This window comes from Peromyscus maniculatus, chromosome 1 (genome assembly GCF_049852395.1).
Source record: "Peromyscus maniculatus bairdii isolate BWxNUB_F1_BW_parent chromosome 1, HU_Pman_BW_mat_3.1, whole genome shotgun sequence".
In the NCBI taxonomy this organism is placed as follows: Eukaryota; Metazoa; Chordata; class Mammalia; order Rodentia; family Cricetidae; genus Peromyscus; species Peromyscus maniculatus.
Window position 1 is genome coordinate 166370172 of NC_134852.1, and position 21924 is coordinate 166392095.

The 21924-nt window shown below is 37.5% G+C and overlaps 1 protein-coding gene across 9 annotated transcripts in view; it reads right to left on the reverse strand.

Moving 5' to 3' along the window:
- Tle4 (TLE family member 4, transcriptional corepressor) overlaps positions 1–21924 on the reverse strand; it is a 141384-nt gene that overhangs the window by 93501 nt on the left and 25959 nt on the right. For all 9 annotated transcript variants that reach the window (XM_016006412.3, XM_016006374.3, XM_016006321.3 and 6 more), the window contains exon 5: positions 14704–14766. In XM_016006412.3, coding sequence (XP_015861898.1) covers positions 14704–14766 — 63 coding nt within the window. The remainder of the gene's footprint in view (positions 1–14703; positions 14767–21924) is intronic.

Genomic DNA, 21924 nt, shown 5'->3' on the forward strand with positions numbered 1-21924 from the left:
TCAGTGGTAAGCCTGAGCTAATGGCCGAGCAGTTTTAATTAATATAAGCCTCTGTGTGTTTACTTGGGTCTTTACTGGCCAGCCAGTCTAATCAATAGGCAAGTTCCAGGTTCAGTGAGAGACCCTGTCTCAACATATGAGGTAGAAAGAGACTGAAGAACACACACATACATACACAAACCTAGAAGTAATACAGAGTAAGACTTGTCTATAATAACTTCAGCTTATCTTAAAAGCAGTCTGACCACATGCCGTGTTTACTGAGCACTTACTATGTGTCAAGTTCAAAGCTCATTTTAAATTTATGATACTTTTCAGTGTAGTGAAAAGCAGTAGCACTTGCAAAGTAGCCTCTGAGATTTAATATTCCATGCATTTTAAAAATAGGTGTACATATTTGTGAATCTGTTTGTGGGTGTTTGTGCTGGAGACCAGAGGTATTGGATCCACCTGCAGCTGGAGTTACAGGCAGTTGTGAGCTTTCCTACATGAGTGCTGCAAACCACTCTTAACCACTGAGCCATCTCTCCAGCTCCCTCCATGCATGATTATGTGCAAAAATTGTTACAAACTTTCTACCTTTTACTTGTGATGTTCAACAATGGCTGCTTAAAATTTCTATGAAAGTGAGACAAAGGATCGAATATGCACTCATCCACAACACATAGCATTCATTCTAATCATGTATTCATTCACTTGAAGTGTACAAGCTCTTACCATGACATGTCATGTCTCCATCTACTGAAATATTTTCTTCATATTAAGTATTAAATATTCAAAAAAACAATTACATGGATCAGAGATATGAAACATATCTACATAAGGCCTCTCTAGCATGAGGTCTGTACAACAGTTGCTTCATAAACTGTATCTCAACTGCTAAGAGACAAAGATGCCTCAGGCAGCAAGGCTCCATAGCATTAAAATCAAGTGCATTTTTTTCTTTTTTCTTTTTTTTTTGAGAAAACTCAATTCACTGATCTGCCATCAGATCTAACAGTAACTTGTTAGGAAGTTAACATCAAAATGGAAGTCATGACTCAGCTTGTGTGCTTTGATAGCAATGGCCAATAGTTTCTGGACTTTACCTGCAGTTTGCAATTCAACTTCCCTATTTCTGCTCACACTCAAGAATCATTTGCTGTTTAAGGGCCTTTTGAATATAAGCTCCCTGAGGCGAAAGGTGCCACCTCTTCTGTGAGCTCTGAAAGCACCAGTAACAAACACTCTACCCATTACTCTCTCCACAACATGGTAAACACATCACCCCAGACTGGATGTACCCATCAGGTAGTGTGAACATTAAAACTCAGAAAGAGGAGGCAAAAAGATCACAATTGAGAAAAAGTAACTCTTGAAGTAAAGTCCACACACTATTCCCCAAAGCTGGTCCAAGGCATTTTTTTTCCCATTCTCAGATTTTAACAAATAAGCTCCCTGACTCAGAAAAGTCACAGTGCTTCACATTTTCTTAGAATGGTGATGGCTTTTCCACTATGCCTGACACCTCTTCACTTTCTTCCCCTTCCCCATCTGTCATTTACTCCCACTCTACTCTCATTTTATTTCCAGTCCCACTTCCAGCTTGTCCTTTCTGATACCACACCTCAAGTGGTGAAAAAGGTACTTTAGCCTCATGAGTAGGCAGAAGGGAACAGTCCCTTCTTATCTTTCGACAGTACTACCAAACAAAATGTCATTCAGGAAATATTAGCAAGCCAAGGGAATGACTGAGATTTAAAGGAAACAAAATATGTCTAATTACATTTTACTTAAAATGTTGAAACTTACATTCCTTAGTTTTTAAAAATAAACCATACTGTAGAAATTTTATGATTGCAGAGTTACTGAAAATCATTGAATTACACTTAAGATAAAGTGAATTTATGGCATATATTATATCTTAATATGATTACTTTACAAAAATACTGTGATTTAAGGAATAAAGGTGTTGTTGGGGGGCAAAAAAAATCTGTACACTAAATTACATTTCTATTACTTTCATTGTTATAAAATTATTTTTAATATTTGGCCAAGAAAAGCATTGAATTTTTCTTTTATGAAATAAAATGATATAAACCCATGTAGGTTCAATACAGCTTACTGATGAACAGACCTTTATGAACGACTATGTGTGCAGTAGGTTCTTAAAGTATGTTTTTCAGAAGGGATAACAATGCCAATGTATGTCACAACAATATTTTGAGGCAGACATAAGATATGCTACTAAAGAAGAAAGTCATAATAAAAATTGTTACACTTAAAACAATTTTGAAATTTTCTCCACATATTCGGAGGAAAAATTCTGGCAGAAATGCAAAGATGACCAGGATTCTTATAATGAACAACAACCTAAAGTAAGACTTACTATGCCCATTTCATATACAATGCACAGACAAGAGTGCGAGGAAATGAAGGGCATAAAATACCAGAAAAGGTTTTAGGAGGGAATCAGGAAAGCCTTAGCTTTTCATTCATTCATTCAAATGTGTTAAGTACCTAGTAACTGCAGGTACTGAGGTTAGGATTATGACCCTTTAGACCATACCTCCTGATCTCAGTTTCAATTCTATACAAAGGGGCTGCAAGGAGGTTAAGAGCACTTTTTGCTCTTGCAGGGGAGCTGGGAGAGATGATTCCCAGCATCCACATGGTAGTTCACAATTATCTCTAACATCAGTTCCAGGGGATCCATACCCTCTTCTGGCCTCCATGAGCAATGTATGCATGTGGTATACATGTATACATACATACATATGTAGGCACTCTCATATTCAGAAACTCTCATAGACTGAAAAATAGATAAATCTAATCTAAAATTTAGAAAATCTATTAAGAAAGATGGGGAATACTCAAAAGCTCTATAATTACTACTGGGGAATAATTTCCGAGAGAAAATTAGAGGATGTTATGCAATCATTTATCAAGGAAATATCTTAATCTAATCTGAGTACTAGGGAAAGAGTCCCTAAGGAAGCTGACTTGACAACTGCAACTGGAAGGACTTCTGTGGATGAAGAATGAGGGGAAAAACAGGCAAAAGGACAAGCTTGGCAAAGTCTGTGAAGTCTCTCTCAAGGAAGTGAGCTCCCATTGTGACTAGAGGAGCAGGGAGGATAGGATTTTGTAGGGCCTTTGGGATGAATACGCAAAATGCCTTTAAAGTGGAAGAGGCATTCACAACAACAAAGGCAAATGCACAGAGACACAGATGTACGTACGGCAAAGGCATTTTCTAGAGAAGCACCTATTGGAAATAAAATCTGGAAAAAATGGAAGATGCCCAACAGTATAGGGCTTTTCATTACATGAAAAACAGCTGTACTTTATCATGGTGGAAAGTGAGATGTTATTAAAATGTTTTAAGCAGCTGAATACTATCAGTTCTGGGTTTTATTAAGATGGATCTTACTGAAGGCAGGTGGCAAGGAGTGAACCTGACTGAAGTAAGAACAGTTACAGAGCCATGCAATACTCCAGGTGGAAGATATTTAAAACTTGTACTAAATGCCCTTCCTAATAGGAATTATCAGTCATATGTAATAAACACCACTCATTTATCATATTGCAGAACTTGAAAGAACTCCTTTTGAGATTCTGAGACCCAGAAACCAGGTTTTGTTAACTACCAAACAAGACTCTGCACACTGATTTCCAAATGCTGTCTGGTTTGGTATGGTAGAACTGCAGTACCAACCACAGGACAAAAACCGTTAGTATATCCAATAGTTGACTCTCTGTATCATTCTAGCCAGTTTTCAATCATTCTCTGAAAAAAAGTCATGACACCTTATTAATAAGCTTTTTCTAGTGGAGGAGAATGAACCTTAATACTAATAACTTAGAATCTACTTTCCCAAAACATCCTCCTGATCCTCATTTTGTCTCTAAACTTGCCTCTGCTTCAAGCATTTGAATATAGTAAAATAGATTTTCAAGTTCCTTTCTTCCCTTCCTTCTAGGTTAAATATTCTTAGGTCACTCAATGGCTCTAGGACCATTCATCCTTCAGGTCATACTCAGTGTGGATAGAACACACAACACTCCAGGTACAGCTGAGCAGATCAAGTTCAAGTGAAAATATCACTTGAAAGTTTTGAAAGTCTCACTGAAATCCTACTTTGTCTACTAAAGAATTATTACTAAGTTTACAGGTACATATGCAATTTAAATAACCATAACCTCCAATTCAGCCTGCCAAATAATATTCCAAAATGGTTTCACAAAAAATTAGATATTACAAACATATAAAAACACCAACAGTTGGTAAAATGAAGAACTTCTCAAAGCCACATACAGCCTACCAAACAATTTTGGCTTGAAACACAGGATCAAAGACTGCAGATCTAAATAGAGTTCTCAAAAGAAGAAATACAAATAGACAGGATTTTTAAGTGTTCAACATAGTTGGCCACCAAGGAAATGCAAATTAAAACTACTTGGAGGCTCCATTCACACCCTGGCAAAGTGACTATCATCAAGAAAACAATCACTGGGCAGTGGTGGCACATGCCTTTAATCCCAGAATGAGAGAGGCAGAGGCAGGGGGATCTCTGTGAGTTTGAGGCCAGCCTGATCCACAAAGAGAGTTCCAGGACAACCTGGGCTGTTACACAGAGAAATCCTGTCTTGAAAAAAAAAAAAAGAAAGGAAACAATTGACAGAAATTTCTGGCAAGGATGTGGCGAAAGAAAGAATCTCATTCTCTGTAAGTAGAAGGATAAACTAGCAGCCACTATGGAAATTAGTGTAAGGTTTCTCAAAAACCACAAACAGAACTACCATATGATGAAGCTATCCAGTGCACAAGCATGCATGCACATACACGACTCTCTAGCCTATGAAAAAGGTACCATCATACCCATGGTCAGTGCTACTCTAGTCACAGTAACAAATGGAGTAAGACTAGCTGTCCTTCACTGGATGAACAGATAATGAAACTGAATTAAATATATACTGATGGAATTTTATTCAACTGTTATTAAAAAATGGAGTTTGTAGGAACATGGATAGAAAAATAAAGTAACTCGGGTTCAGAAAAGAAATCTTTTTTTTTTCTCTCATATTCAGATCCCAGTTTCTTAGTTTTATACAAGTGTACTTATGCAGAGTATGTGTAGATATCAAGAAACAAAAGGGGGACCCATTTTAATGAGTGTAGTAGGATGGGTTAACAATACAGGTGACAGTAAAGTACAAGCAAGAATACCAGGAAGTGAAGGCTTTAAGAATGGATGGGGTAAGAAAAATGAGGGGAAAGAGATGAGAGGGGAATTCAACCAAAACCGAGTATATATAAAAATACCCTAAGGAAGCCTACTTTGTAGAATAATTAAAAGACCAACAATAACATAAAAAATAAGCTCTTAGGAACACTTTGGAAAAGCTGCCTAAGTCTTTTCCCCACTCATTATTTTGCCTTACCTTCTTCCCTTCTCACAGGAGGACACAAAATTCTTTACTGGTATACCCAAGTTCTATGGTTCACTGCTGTCCACCAGAACCTTCTACAATATTCACACTGTTCCATTTGTACTAATAATATGTCAGCCACCAACCACAGATGAATAAGCACTGAGTACTTGAAATGTGGCTAGTGTAACTGAGAAAGTAGTTAATTTTTCTTACGCTTTAATTATAATTTAAATTGACATAGGTACTTCTGTATTAGACAATGCAACTCTGCTTATACTCAGAGTGCTTTGAAGTTTATCTTCATTCAAAGATAGTAGGTTTTTCAAACATACATTAATTTTGGAAACCTGAATACAAGGTTACCAATGCTGCCTTTGGAGGGAAGCCCACATTTAATTAAACCTGCAGGAGAAAAAGAAAATTACCTCCTGAGAGTTCTCTTTTATTTCCTGAGGTCAAACAGACCATAATACCACCATTTTGCCACTCAACTGTCATTAAAACACATGGTCAGGTAAAACAAGAATATTAGTCAACCAAAAAACACAGGAGAGAATTATGTTCTCTGATAGGTTGGGGTTGTGAGAGTAAAGAAACTATTTTAAATGATGTTTACCCTACATACACCCTAAATGTAAAATTCAGAAATCTGGACCAAACCTTCTGAAGAAGGCCAGCGCACCTATGTTACTCACTGCAGGGCATCTTCTGCATAGAATGTATTGGAACACATTACCAAGATTGAAAAATTGACCCCAACTCACTTGTGGGGTACAGGCTGCTGACACTCACAAGTGTTTTCCTTAGATGGTCTTAGAGTTGTCTGTGTGCCTACCTACCAGAGGTTCTTGCATGATTTCAGCCAAGCTCACCTACATCAAACAATGTAACTACAAGCCATTGATTCCTTACAAAGTTATTAACAAGCAATATGAGGAGATAACGTGGGGCGATTATGAACCCACTTCTACCAGTGCGTGTAACCACTGTATTTTGTTCATTCCCTCCTAAGGCACAATAAGAAAGTGACTGATCACAGTTTTCAACTTCCATTTCACAATTATTCTAAACATGCAAAATATGATTCAGAGAAATGCATACTCACACCCTAAAATAAATGGCATGGGTAATAAATTTCTATTACATGCCTAGAAAGGTTGTTTTTCCATCACATCAGAAGAAACAAATATAGAGCTATCTGAGACAAAATGTATGTATCATTTGGAATTATAATTGTATTGAATTCATGACCCATATTATGTAACTGTGTGTCATTATCTACTTCTTAAATAAATCTACAAAATTCTGAGGAAATAAACAATGAAACAAAGAAAATTCACAACGTTGTACAACTCATTAGAAAACTTAACAAGTAAATGGGGGAAGAAGCACTCTCAGCTGGAATTACTCTGTACCAGAAAGCATTCAAGGTGAAAGTTACCTTTTGCCTAAGTAAATGTGAGATGAAAAGTAAAGGACTAAAACTTTTCACTCATAACTTAGCTTTTATGGTCTAAAAAGCCTAATGATTCAAACATTTGTTAAAATGTTGTAAAAAAAAAAAAAGACCCAATTATTTCATTTATCAAACCAGAATTTATTCAAAATAACAGATAGATGCACAGGAAAAACTGCTGTGCTCCTCTGTAAGCCGACTCCAAATAAGTTTTCATGTCACTGTGGGGTCCAGCCTACAAGATGCCAACACCAGCTCCCAAGCAGTTCTGCTTGTTTTTATAACTTACGAACAGAACACCTAGCTATGGAGTTCCAGATGGAGGAAAGAAAGCAAATGTCCATTCTCCTTGGCACTGAATGACTAGAAACAAGCTATTCAGTTTATTGATGGCAAGGTTTAAAACAAGGACCATGAGTTTACGAGATGGGATTACCACTGCTCAGGAGGAACCATGGTCTGCTTTCACTCTCCTAGGTTATTTCATGCTGTGGTCAAAAAATGGTTTGTACAAGCGCAGAGAATAGGTCAGTGAGTACTCAGACACAAATGGGACATCTACATCACAACCATAACCCAGGACTACCTTGATGGAGGGAGCATAAAGCTCATGAGAGAGGTCAGCAAAAACTGGAGCAAAACAGTGTCTCAGGACCATGACATTCATGAACTCACAGCAGCTCAATCAGTATTCTAGCATAGAGGTGGAAGAAGTCTGGGAACCCTTGACCCTAGCTGAGGAACTATGAACAGATGACAGCTTCAGGGGAGGGAGAGTCAGTTTTCTTTAAGGGTTTGCCCCTAGGAGGCCAACCACACCCCAGGAATATATTTGGGCAGTACAAAGTAGCTTTCATTATTACAAAGGATATGAAGTTGGGAAGTAGAGAAGTGAGAGTAGATCTGGGAGGCATCCGGGGATGAGATGGGGAGGTATGATCAAAATGTCTTGTAGGAAATTCCCTGAGCATAAAACTATTAAAAATGGTTTGTGATATAAGCAATCAAAATGATCAACTTAACTCTGAGAAATAAATGTAAGCAGATAAAAAAAAAAAAAGACATCTTAAAACTCCATAAAAACCAATGACCTGAGTAAAAAGTATGATTCTTTCATGATTTGAGGGAGGAAACTTAGATTTTTTTAATCTCACTGCCTCAAGATATGTATGAGATACCAAAAAAAAAAAAAAAAGCATTTTGCACCCAGAAAATATATACTACAAAATATGGCAGGCCAAGTATAATTTGCCATAATCTAGCCTTTAACTGAGAAGTATATTTAAGAATCCCAGAACTGTAATTTTTTTTAACAGGCACACATAAATAGTTATAGACCCTACAAGACAAAATAGCCCATAATTGTTCATATGTACTGTATTCCTTTCTATACTGTATGAATTTATCAAGTGTAAACTACTCAGTGAGCTACTGTTCAGCATGACTTAAGATACAGGGATATATGACTTTTATAGCAAGAACTATGCATTATTTTATATATTAGGTGTAACGCGAATCCTAATTGGTCTTAACAATAAAACCCAGAGCCAGATATCAGGGTAAATGCTGAAAGATCAGCCAGTCTCAGTCACCTCTTACCCTGCCAACTCCTCAACCCGAAAGGAGCTGAGCTCCTGTGTCTTCCCACCTTATATTACTGTCTCCACCTCGCCAATGCTGGGATTAAAGGCGGGAGCCTCCACCACCTGGCTCTGTTTCTCTTTTAGACTGGATCAATCTCATATAGCCCAGGGTGGCCTTTCATTTTATGCATAGCACTGTATCTAGAAGTGACTGCTAGCTTTAGGTGGCTAGCAGTTTTAGTTTGGGGTGGCTGTGGAAAATTACACTTCTAAGTCTCCTTATAGCTATGTGGGGACAAGTAACTAGGTCTGGGACACTGCAAAGAAGGCAGTAAAAGTGAACATCTTCTACATTCTGCCCTTTAAAGGAAAAATATCCCCTCTCTTCTCATTTCTATAGACAGGGCAGGCCCCAATGTAACTAGAGACAATGAATGTGAAGATAAAAAGTTTACAGTATCCTGAAGTTACCAAAGAATTAGTACATTTCCTTCTAGAACAACTGTTATCTAAGAAGAATAAGCTTTTTTTAAATTAATAAATCAGTTAAGTAAGTTGAGCTCTATTAAAATGTCCAAATATCCAGTTAGGTATTTTACATTATCACCAATTCTTAAGTTTTCATAATTTATTTTTATTTTATGTTATGTTCATTGTTTTGCCTGCATGCATGTCTGTCTGTATGAGGATGCCAAAAGCCCAGGAACTGGAGTTACAGACAGGTGCGTGTGCTGTGGGATAATGCTCTTGTACACTGTAAAGATTTGTCACGCGAAATGATTTAACAAAATGCTGATTGGCCAGTAGCCAGGCAGGAAGTACAGGCAGGGCGACCAGACTAGGAGAAATCTGGGAAGAGGAAGGGCGGAGTCAGGAGTCACCAGCCAGACACAGAGGAAGCAAGATGAGAAAGCCACACTAAGAAAAGGTACCAAGCCATATGGCTAAAAATAGATAAGAATTATGGGTTAATTTTAGAGTAAGAGCTAGTTAGTAATAAACCTGAGCTACCAGCTGAGCATTTATAAGTAGTATTAAGCCTCAGAGTCAATTATTTAAAAGCAGATGCTGGGTATTTGGGAACAGGCAGGCAGGTATGAGCTGCCATGTGGGTGCTGGTTGAAAACTAGATAGTTGTAATTTCCTCAGTTATGATAAAAGATAAGTTAGATATAAAACCTTAAACTCACAAATATAAGATAGATAGGACATCTTCTTTAATATTGTAACTATAATTCTTGCTCGGTAATTGTTTTGTTATATGTAATTTTACCATGTTAAAATTAAAACCTTCCTTTTTAAAAAAAAGAAAAAAAGGGGAAGTGCTGTGGATATTGCTCTATATAAATAAAACACTGATGGCAAGTGACCAGGTAGGAAGTAGGTTGCCAGGCAGGAAGTAGGTGGGACAAGGAGAGAGGAGAATTCTGGGAAGCAGAAGGCTAAGGAGGGAGACACTGCAGCCACCGCCAGGACAAGCAGCATGTAAAGACTCTGGTAAGCCACCAGCCACATGGCAAGGTATAGATTTATAAAAATGGGTTAATTTAAGATAAAAGAACAGTTAGCAAGAAGCCTGCCACGGCCATACAGTTTATAAGTGGAAAAAAAAAAAGAATACTAATTACCAACAATTCAAAACTTCCATATGGAATGCAATAACCTGTATCTAGTTTATTAATGATATAATTATTTGTACAATAAAATTTCTTTTTATTTAAGATTTAAAAAAAAAAAGATAAGAGCAGCCAGTACTCTTAACCACTGAGCCATCTCTTCAGCCCCACCAACTCTTATTAATAAGCCCTATTATGAAAGTAGCTCTAGAGCCTATCACAGAAAATGGGAACTGTACCCTCAACAACATAAAGGATATAAAAGAGGCTGAGCCGAAAGTCCAGAGTCTGGCTAAGCTCACACTGCCTCCTTTCACATAATCTGTCTCTTGTGGTAAACTGTTCCTTGTTATCAATGCAGGTTTCTGCAAACTAGAACTGTTCACTAAGAAGAGAATTTCAACTATAATGTTATAGACCTATAGCATACTAGGAGTTAGAAGTTCTCAAAGGTCTTAGAACACTTAGAATCATGAAGTATATGCTGTTTGAATCTAAATAATAGTTATAGGGACATATAAAGGACCAAAGCCATAACTGCTCTCCAAAGTGGTTCAACATTTAGGTGCTTGATATTTAACACTTTAAATCTAATAGGTCAAGAAAATTGCAAAAATAAATATTTTTTTTTGAATTCTTCCCAAGTTTTTCTTCTTTTCCAAATGTCTTAGAACCCAGACAAATTCCATTTCCGTGAAAGTACACTAGAAGAGGAGGGACTAGGTACTTACTATACCAGATGATATTTCATTACATATGATAAACATTTTAAGGCAGAGTTAGTCTCATTCGATAGGAACACAGGTTTACAGAGCTAACGTTCCCAACACAAATCAATGAAGAGCTTTAATTTGATCCCACATTAGCAGAAATGCTATCCCTATTATCAAGATATAACAGTGAAACATAGATTTCAGTTTACACCAGAGTAGCCTTAAAAGGTGCAAGCTGCTGGAAGAGGGAGGTGGGTGTGGGATGGGACAACATACACTAAGACAGCATTTGCTGGCATCATTCAATGTGACTGAGGACCCAGGATTAAGGGTCTACAGGTTCTATCTTGAAATTGCTCAAGAAAAATAACCAGATGTCCAGCTAGTTCAGATTCTTTGGGCTCAGTTTTAACTTAACAGGAAGAAAATTAGAAAGATAACAAATTCACATGCTTGCAAAATGCAATGATTCAAATGGATTTAGCAGTTCCAGGTCTTCCCAAAAGAGAATTTATAGGCCTGTCTTTGCTGACACTGCTGTAGCTAGAGCTGTTACACTCACAGGAAGGACATGTAATAATGCCCAGGTGGGGAGCCCCCTCACTCCACAGATTAGGAAACTGAGGCTGAGAGAGGCAAAGTACTTGCTACAGGTCACACAGCTTGGCTGGATTAGACAAAGCCCTGTGATCTGTAGCTGGGAAACCAGGACTCAACCAAGGTTATGACTGCCAGCAGCTGGCATTTCTTCTTTATAGAACTGAGAGCTTGGAAGCAGTTACTTGTAATTCATTGCCTGAAAATGAGATATAACATGTGAAAGAACTTCCATAGGAATTACCGTGAGATATATCTTATGAAGACAAAAATCTGAGAGCAAAGTACAGATCTATCTAATATCCAAAAGTGGGGAGAAGAAAAGGTTCAGACAGATGAGGGTTCGTGGTTATTAAATTCTGGTACTAGGTATCCTATGAAATTCTAAAATCTAAGTAATCAGCAAAGATAAATTATTATCTGTGTCTAATGCTTAGGACTTCAGTAGTAACTATGTATATCAGCTCTAACTTTTAATGTAATGAAATATATTAGAAAACTATTTTTCTGTAATTTTAAAACTATAGATCAACTTTAAGTGTATCTGAGCTAAAAACTTGGTTTTTACAGAAAAAGGTTTTATAGTTAAAACCACCAAATTTACTTAATAGTTGTAATTACTACATTTTTGTAAGTCTGGAAAAAAAACTATAATACGCAATCAAAACCAATCAACACACAGAGCTAAATTAAAGGCAGACAATCTAGATGTATATAAATTTACCTCCTGTTTCTGTCAGACTCCAGACTCGACTTTCAAATGCTCAAAACACCTCCAACTACTGTCTTGTAGCTTGTGCACAGTCTCTAGGGAACACCTTCCTTTTTTTCCCCCAGACAGAATCATTTAATTTTTAAATAAAAACATTTAAAAAATAAATTCAAATGCACAGCTGCCTTTCTGGCAGCAACACTGACACACAGAGAGCTGGTGTTAAAGATCAGATTGAGAGCCCCCAGTCCTGGCACTAAGTGACGCCTGTAGCCATGCAAGAGTGATTTTCCTGCCGCCGAAGAGACAAGAAATAGAATCCTTCTTTCTCTAATAACCTGCCTCCTCCACGCCCTCCAGATTAAGGTCCATCTGGTCTCAGGGAAGAAATGAGGTGTCTGCTTAAAGAATACGCTAAAATTCAAGGTAGACTATATTCAACCTCAAACACCAATGAGACCCTGAACAATGAGAATAAACCCATTTGTGGCTTATATTTTAAAAGGCATACTCCATCTTAGGAAATTAGAAAGAGTGAAAAAAGAAAAGATATACATAGAATTAGGATTTAGGAAACCATGATGTAGGGTCATTATGTGTATTAAGGACTGAAATCAAGAAATTTCAAAACCTTAGGAAAACAAATAGTTAAATGTTGAAAGAATGAGGTCTACCCTCCCAGATGAGAGCAGAATAAAGAGTTGCTAATACCTTCCCCCCCCATGGTTTTTCTCTATGGGGTACAACATCCTCAACCACTTAATTTCAGTCTTACTTAGCCCTGCTACCATTGCACATTCTGTTCTTACTGGGACTGCTCATACAAACAACATAACTCCTGTGGGAAAATAAATTAGTACCTCCAGACCACCTTTACTTTCTGGCCATAATCCACAGATCGCAAACATAGATAAACCTGTCCTAGTAATCGGATATAATGGTCTATACCTGCTGAGGCCCAAAGACTAACACCATTCCTAGGGTATTTCTAACTTTTCCCTTCTACCTTTGGGTATCACATCTCAGCCTGGTTACAGCTTGGAGGGTCACATACTCTTCTCAATCTCTATCTCCACAAGTAGAACTTCTTAAAGTAAGAAAAACTCACTAATCTAAGTAAGACCTGAAACAGTCAAGCTTCCCAAAGAAATGAAAATACGGGCTAGCGAGATGGCTAAATGTTGAGAACACTTGCTTCTCTGAGGAACTAGGTTCTGTTTCCAGCATTCACTTGTTGGCTCACAGCCATGGGTAACTCCGCTTTTAGGGACCTACTGCCCCCTTCTGTCCTCTACAGGCACTAGGCATATATGTAGCACACATACATACAAGGAGGCACACATAGACATAAAGATAAATAAATCTTAAAAAAAGAAAGAAATGCAAATATGCTTCTTGACACTTCATCAAAAGACATCTAATACAGTCACGGGCAAATACTAAATAAAAATAGGTAAATGAGGATAATGAGGTATAGTGGTCATAGCTAAAAGGCAAAGGAAAACAGCATGTGAATTAGGAAGTAGCAAGGTTTATGAATAGAGTGTGCCCTTCCTCAACTAACAGTTACTCAAATCTAAACAGGTTTGGACAAATTAAGTCAGATAGAAATCCACATATAAGGAATGTACAAACTCAAATGCAGGTTTGTGACTAACCATAGCACATTTATTGTTAGACAAATGTATAAACAGCTGTTTTGAACAGCAGAAACAACACAGTAACTAAAAAGTGTAGGAAGAAGGTACCTTCTCTATCCAAAAAAAGTACCAAGTTCTGTGGCCCCAAGACTATATAAGTAGTTCTTCCTTTTTACAGTTGATCATACCAGAACAAATAAAGGATTCAATAATCCAAAAGCAAACCATCCTTTTCCAGTATTCTCATTTAAACTTTCTACCTACCCAGAGCAAGCAAATAAGCAAAGTAAAGGAAGAGGAGGATACAAGGAAACCACCAAGCACTAGAAAGGTATACCCTCCTTCATGCCTGTATGAATTTTTGACAGTATGCACTTTCCCTGGTAGTAAGCAAAACAAAACTGGTGAGCCACATGCCAGGCATTGGCCCATAAAAAGGTTCCTATCAGCAAAGCCTAATGTGACACAGAAATGAGTGCACTGGATGCCTTTTTTAAATACATAGACAACATAAAGAATTAATCATTAATTTAAAATAACTTAAAAAAAAAAAAACAGCAGCCAAAAGTCCCATTAGTTTATTCACAAAATGAAGCTTTTCTATCTGATAAGTCTTCTGCTGAGTCTCAATGCTCACTGACAGTTATAGAGATCAAGCTCTTGTTTTGCTGGCAATTTTACCATCTCTGCGGTTAGATGGCATTATAGTAAACAGGTACAATTCTGAGCAACACTACTTTTAATAATGGTAGCAAAATATTTTAACAATTGAATTTCACTTAGCAAATATATTTAAATTATGCTAAACTGAATATTAATAAGGTTCAGAAGTTGGAATGAGAACACTGTATCCTAGAAATGTAAAATATGAACATCAAGAAAATGGCAAGGCCAGAATCAGGTCTATAGTCCCTCATCTGCAAAATCAATAAAATGGCGACAACTTCTAACCATCAGATCAACTATCTTACCTCTTGGGACAGGAAAGGAATGACTTGTGCACAGATAGCATTTAGTCGTTTAACAATCTCTGCCTGCAAAAAGAGAGAAAAACAATAGAAGAAACAGTCAGCTGGTTATGATACCCAAAATATTAACCAGATGATATTAAAAGACACTTGTATTTTGGCTGGCAGTGCCTAAGGAAGAGGAAAACTACCTTCTAAGCAAGCCCATTAAAAGGAGGAAGTTGGCGGGGCAGTGGTGGTGCACGCCTTTAATCCCAGCACTCGGGAGGCAGAGCCAGGTGGATCTCTGTGAGTTCGAGGCCAGCCTGGGCTACCAAGTGAGCTCCAGGAAAGGCGCAAAGCTACACAGAGAAACCCTGTCTCGAAAAACCAAAAATAAATAAATAAATAAATAAAATAAAATAAAATAAAAGGAGGAAGTGACAACAAAGCCGCATTAGCATTAGCTGCAGGATTTATTAAATAGCATTAATCTTAAAATTTAATCTTCAAGCATCAGGGTAATATAAAATGAATTTAATCTGTACGACTAGAAACCAGTTTTCAAAAGCTTTCATCAGAAGGACCCTTGCCCAATCTAATGATTTTCTCAAAACCCTGAGTCTTTATTTAATTCAGATACCACCCATTTTTTTTCTCTACATATCCCAACTATTTTCATAACCACAAGATTAGACTTCCATAGCTGTGTACAAATATTTCTTTCACTTTCCTACCCTCTCTTAAGTTCAAGCAAGTCTCGAACATAACCTGAGATCTTCAGCCTCCAGAGTACTTGAATCTTAGGAGTGTGCTGCTGTACCTGGCAGCATTTCCTTGTCAACACTTCAGTGGGGCTTTTATACTTAGTTTCTAAATTCCTAGGAGGTGTGTGGGGGGGGGGGGGGGGTGGCGAACAGCATTAATCAAGTAAACTAATGTAATTATTAATTGCTGAGTAGTAGGATATTTTCAAACAGTAAAGGTTCCGAGATCTGTCAGCCAGGGTTTTCAGTGTGTAGTTTAGAACATCCTAAGGTCTTAGTACACTTAGACTACAGAAGCTATTCTTTAATACTTTTGGAAATATAGGGACAAAATGTATATACCTTGTATACACAATTCTCCTGCCTTGGAACTGGGGTTTTAAAACAAGAAAGAACAAACATGCTGTTACATATTTTCTTTAAAAACCTGTTTAGAACTTTACTGATGTTCACCTTAGTATGCATCTTCAGATGGCATGTTATAAACTTTACGATATGCAGAAAGCTTTTAATATATGCACATATGTGCACACAAAATTGCTCATATTTTAATGATGGGGCGGTGAAAGAGGGAGGTTAAGAAATGCTAAAAGACAGAAAATGTAAAACAATTACTATTCCTGAGACATTCTTAAAATAAATTTCACCCAGAATCAGTTCATTTTATGAAAGCACACAAATGTTCTTTTTCTTGCTAAGTCATTATAGAACAGCAACACTGCTTATGCAATTGAGGCTTCCTTCTTTTTGCAGCAACCCTTTTAACTTTGTAGCTATGCCAGCACCTTAAAAACTTCATCAGTCAACCCAAAACAAAAATTCACCATGAAGTCCCCAATGTAGGCTTTCCGTTCCAGCCTGCACTTAACGAGAAAGACAAAGCCCAGAACCAGTAAACAGCAGTGACTAAAACTCCACTGTGCTGCCCTGATTTAATTTACTGCCCTGGCCCCACGGATCATTTAGCCATCCTTTAAGAATGCTTAAACCACCATGAAAGGCTGCAGTGGGAACCACTAAAACCCCTCTCCACCTGGATGAACATTCCACAGTGGTGATGGAGTTAAATTCTAAGGTAAGTTAAGAAAACAGAACAGCATTCAGGAGGCTGAATGCTCGGTGTCTCAAAGGCATTTGGTGGTTAGGCTTTTTGTAGGGAGAGGTGGGGATAGGAATAAAAGATAATGAGACTTTGGGGCAGACCAAACTGATGATTCTTATACTTAGAACCATCTGCCAAGCATATTTTCCTCATTATGTTGTTTACATAAATAAAATAGTCCCTTGCTAGGAGGGTTGAAAAAAAGTATGTGGGCATGTAGGAAAACTGAGTTCTTTAATTTGCCTACATAATGTAGGCAGTAAAAACTACTCAGGAAACTCATTCATCTGGGCAAATAAAAAACAAGATGTATTTGGTGCCATAATAAGCTATTTTATGTCCAAGCACCTATTTAAGGCAAAAACAAAAAACAAAAAATAAAACCAAGATAAAAAGAACAAACATCTTAAACACTAAAAATTATGTATGCTAACATATACACCAACAGAAAAAGGAGGGTAAATCTTCAAACTTTTTCTTTAAAGGTCTCTGTTGGTTTAAAAAGACTTCTTAATTTCTTTATGCTGTCATGCCAATAGATTTTCATGGACAGGCTAATTGGCAGCAAGGGGGTGGGGTATGTCTGTGTGATTTCATACAATTAAGCAGGCCATTCCTCACTTTGAAAGCTAAAGTTGCCTCGGAAACACTGCTGCTTCCATGGTCATCTAATTTCACCTCTTTTGTCCCACAGGACCAAGCTTTGGGGAGGCATCATTTATTTTCAGGCCTTTCCACTGGGCTTCAGCGATCAACCAGTAATACTGTGGACACACACTTCTAATGGCCTATGTTTTGAAACTGAGTCTAATCTAATGGTGTGGGGCCCAAACTCCTTTTCTAGCACAGCCATTAAAGGATGTAGGTTATTGCTGTTGTCACCATTGATATTTGTCATTGTAATGTAATTAGGGCCCTAAAATGATGCATTACAGCCCTTGGCACAGCTTCTATTAAAATCTTTTCTTCTGCTCACTGAACTGCGACCTGCTTTCTGATGAATAACAGACAGACAGCTTTAGGGTAAGAAGCAGATTCATCAAAGAAGTATTTTTCAGCTTTGGGGAAAGAGGGAAAAAAGACAACCTAGGAGGAAAAGCCACAATACACATTTGAATTGCATCTGACCACTTGAAATTCTGATTGCATCTGATGAATCTCGCTTAGACAATATATTTCTAGTCTTTGAATCACATGGTTAATCAGGACTCTAATCTGCTATCCATCAGCCTATGCCAGTTCTTAGGCTTCCAATCAAATTTATAGGTGATGTGGGTCACGCATCCCTGAGCAATGCATTCACAGATAGCCCATTGAAAAAGGCAAAGATGCTGAAATACTGTTCGTTGTTAGAATTACTGGGTGTTATTATAGCATTGATGCTTTATAGGCACTGCTAAACTACTGCCTTGAACACCCATGATACTCCAAATCAGCATTAATAGTCCTAATAAAAGGACAATTGTTCATGTCAAAAAAATGACAAAAAAAACCCTCATACTTTGACAAATATATTAAACAACATCTGACACTTCTATTGCATCTTCTCTATTCACAAAGATTTACATTTAAGAAAAGCAGTTGATGGGGCTGGAGAAATGGCTCAACCCTTAAAACTGCTTGCTGAAGACCAGAGTTCTATTCCCAGCACCCATACCTGACAGGTGACAAGGGCCTGTTAATACCAGTTCAAAAGGATCAGACACCAGCACTTGCACACATATATGCATACATATATGAGGCCCATACAAATAAAATTTCCTTCAAATTTTTAATAAAAAAATAAGTTGAACACATTTTCCTACTATCAATTCATCATTATTCTATTTCTTTTTACTTTCTTCATATCATATTCCAATCAAAAGATTCAATAAAATGACAATCTTCCCTGCTCAAAACAAATAAACAGACAAGCAAAAAGCCATTTGGTTTTGGCAGAATACCTCAGAAAAAAGTGACAACAAAAAAGACATTTTATGAAAGCCCTGTGACTATGCATTCAACACCTGGTACTGTGTGCCGCCGTGCTAGCTCTAGAGAAGAGAAGAATGGGACAGAAGTGTCACCAGCCATAATGACAGGAAAAACACAGGGGAAATCTCAAGTCACTCATTTTAACTCTTATACACAGGAAAAGATTTTTTTTTGCAAAGTAATAAGGCTTTTTTATTTCATTCATTCATTCATTCATTTATTTTGGATTTTTTGGGACAGGATCTTGCTACTTAGCTCTGGCTATCTTGGAATTCTCTATGTAAACCAAGCTGGATAAAACTTTTTTTAAAAAAAGCTGCCCATTCCACTTCCTCCAACAAGAACTGTCTATGGATACTCAATGCATATTATATTGAACAATACTAAAGTGTCATGGCACAACTTTTTTTTTAACTTGTCTACACTTCCCTCAGTGAGTTACACTGAAACAAAGTCTCTACTGAAGGTATCACTAAAGCAATGTTATCCTGGTTCATGTTTTGAACGCACTTGTCCGTCATTTCACTGTATGGTGAAGTGTGCTTTAAAGTGCCAGTGCACAACTTGGTTAATTGAACACTTTCAAGTACCCCATTTGTCCTAACAAGATACACTGGTAGTGCTAATGCAGCAATATGCAGGACAATGTCCTTAAGAGAGAACAATAGTGACCCTATATCTCATGAAACTATTCTAATCTGTCCTTAAAGTTCTTATGAAAATTTTCTACAAATTTTAATTGTGCTCCTCCCTCTTACCTTTCAGCTTTCTTTCTAAAAGTATTTCTTTAAAGGAAACCTTAGATAGTCACCTATTACCATATTACCTGAACTTTGATATTATATTTAATACTGCTCTACCATTAAGAAGGAATCAAGAGAATGCTATATTATACAAGGAAAGATTAATGATCCTTGTACCTGACACTCAGTAAGTCATACAAGGTCAAATCACTGCAGTTTTCAAGTCTGAAAAAACAATGTAACTAATGTTATCAGTTATGCTCAGCCCCTCAGAGAGGAAGGGCAGGAAATACAGAAAAAGGATGAGAGGGAAAAGTAGGGTTCAGCAGGAGCAAGCAAGGAAAATTAGCTTCTCTGGTGACTTTATTCTCAGTTTTCATAGAACAGGGTGGATGGAGCTGGTTAAGAACCTGATTACAGGTGCTCACCAAGCTCTGACATGCTTCTCTCCTCAACACTTCTCTGCCAGTATCACAGCAAGTAATGTCAGCTACTTTGTTTCTTTTCCTTCCATAAATATACTGGAGCCTTTCAATGCTAGTTTACAATTACACGTTTTCACACCTAGACATAGGAATAAATACTCCTTGTGACAACAAATGAAAATAATATACCTTGATTCTCCCAACAGGACTGATTATGATTAAAATGATGTGAGAAATACCCAAAAGGGAAGAATTCTGGATGCAGGAATAAATAAAACCAACTCATGGTCCTTATCAAGGTCTCACAGGGATGCCTGTACTGCATATCCATCAAAGCAACAAGACAAGCTATATGTTAGATGGAAAATCATGTCAGAGGATTTGGTCATTTCTCTCTAGTCACATCCAGGCATGTCAAACGTGGAGGCCACAGGCCACAAGCCACACATATCCTAAGACAGCTATGAATGAGGCCCAACACATTTACAGATAAAATCATGTTTCGATGCCAAAAAGTTGGACAACACCCTGGTTAGGTTAGACCTTCTTTATCTGTTTTCTTCTTGCTTATCATTTTTTCAATAGTTCTTGTGTACATTACATGTATACATAGTGTACAATGTACGATAGTGTACATTCCTGAGTATTTTCCTCTCTTCCTCCCAATAGGAGTCTTTTATAATATCTTCATGCTCCTTCTAGTTACCTGAAATTTCAACTATTTGAAGCTATTACTACCAAAACATCCTCTCAGTCCTTTGAATGTTTTCCCACAGTGACGAGTACCCAGTCTGATCAAAATCAAAGTTGTGATTTGTTCCTATTTGCCCAGATACATGGCTCTCATACATTCTTGTTATAGTGCTGGGTTAGAGAGCCTGGGCAGGTGAATCACAGCCCTGGCCAGCTTGTATGGAAGGTACTTCAGGAACAGAGGCAGATTCTTTCTTAAGTCTGTTCTTGTTGATCCTGCTGCCTACAACAGTCTTTACCAGGCATCCCAGAACTCATTCCTCACCATCATGTTAATTCTCAGTCCATAAATACCCTCTTACTCCAATGACTGCACAAAAGAGACCCTCTTCTCCTACTCATTAACCCACTCCAGCCTTGTGTATTGGCAACATCTGTCATTAGCTGGAATTATCTGTTTACTAATTGCCTGGGAATCTTGGTATAAAGCAGATAGAGTTGGGCCTGAAAAGATAGGCTCTGAACAAACTCCAAGGTGATGCTAAGAGATTCTACTGGTCCACAGAACAGGCAGACCTCAAGGAGAACAGCAAAGTTTTAATGCATATGAGCTTGATGAAGGCAGCCATGTGGTTAACAAGGACATTCCATGTGGCTGAATACAGAAGACATTTAATGTATCATTTTGTAAATGATGTATAATCCAGGCCAAGCAGATGGAATTTTATAATTTTTTGTAGCATGCAAAAATTGTTATAGAAGAGTTAGAATACAGCAATGTACCAACAATAAAGGACTATTCATCTAGAAGACCTACTCACATTCTAATTTGGTTTGTCTGGCTTCCTGGCACATATCTTTTCTGACATTTAGGAAGTCACATCATTTAAAAAGAATTAGATGTATATAATCTCAGTGGACAACAAGAAAAAATGCAAATTCATTCTGGATGACTTCTGAATGGTGAGTCAATGATTAAAGTTTCCATTCTGAATTCCTGGCAGGATATGTGATTTAAAAGATTATTTAGAAACAGAATGCAGATGTAGCTTAGCCTCCTTCTAATATTGCTTGTAGCAGATTACTGATCATCTGAGCCTTTGGCATTCAGTACATCTGCTAAAGGGTACACCAGGAGAGCATTTTGTATTCAGAGTTCAGAATAAATTCTAGAACAGTACCTGGAATAAATCAATTTGGTTAGAACAGTCCACAGAAAGGCCTTAGTCATGCTGCACCATCACAGGGCTTATAAGAAGTAAAAGAACAGTTCCTAATAATTCAATGTGCAGAGGGTCACAAGAACTACACATGCTACAGTATATTCACACCTACCTCATACCTATTAAAACATTGTTTAAAATAGACTATGAGAGCCAGGCCAGAGCCATGGACACAGCTGTATCACAATACCTCCAGAGAACAGGTGCCTTCATATTAAGGCCAGGAATTGCTTCAATGTTCCTTGTTTCACCAGCCCTGAACATCATGTAAACTAACTTGCAATTCTACTTTCTGGTTCCCAAACAAGCTCCTCAATG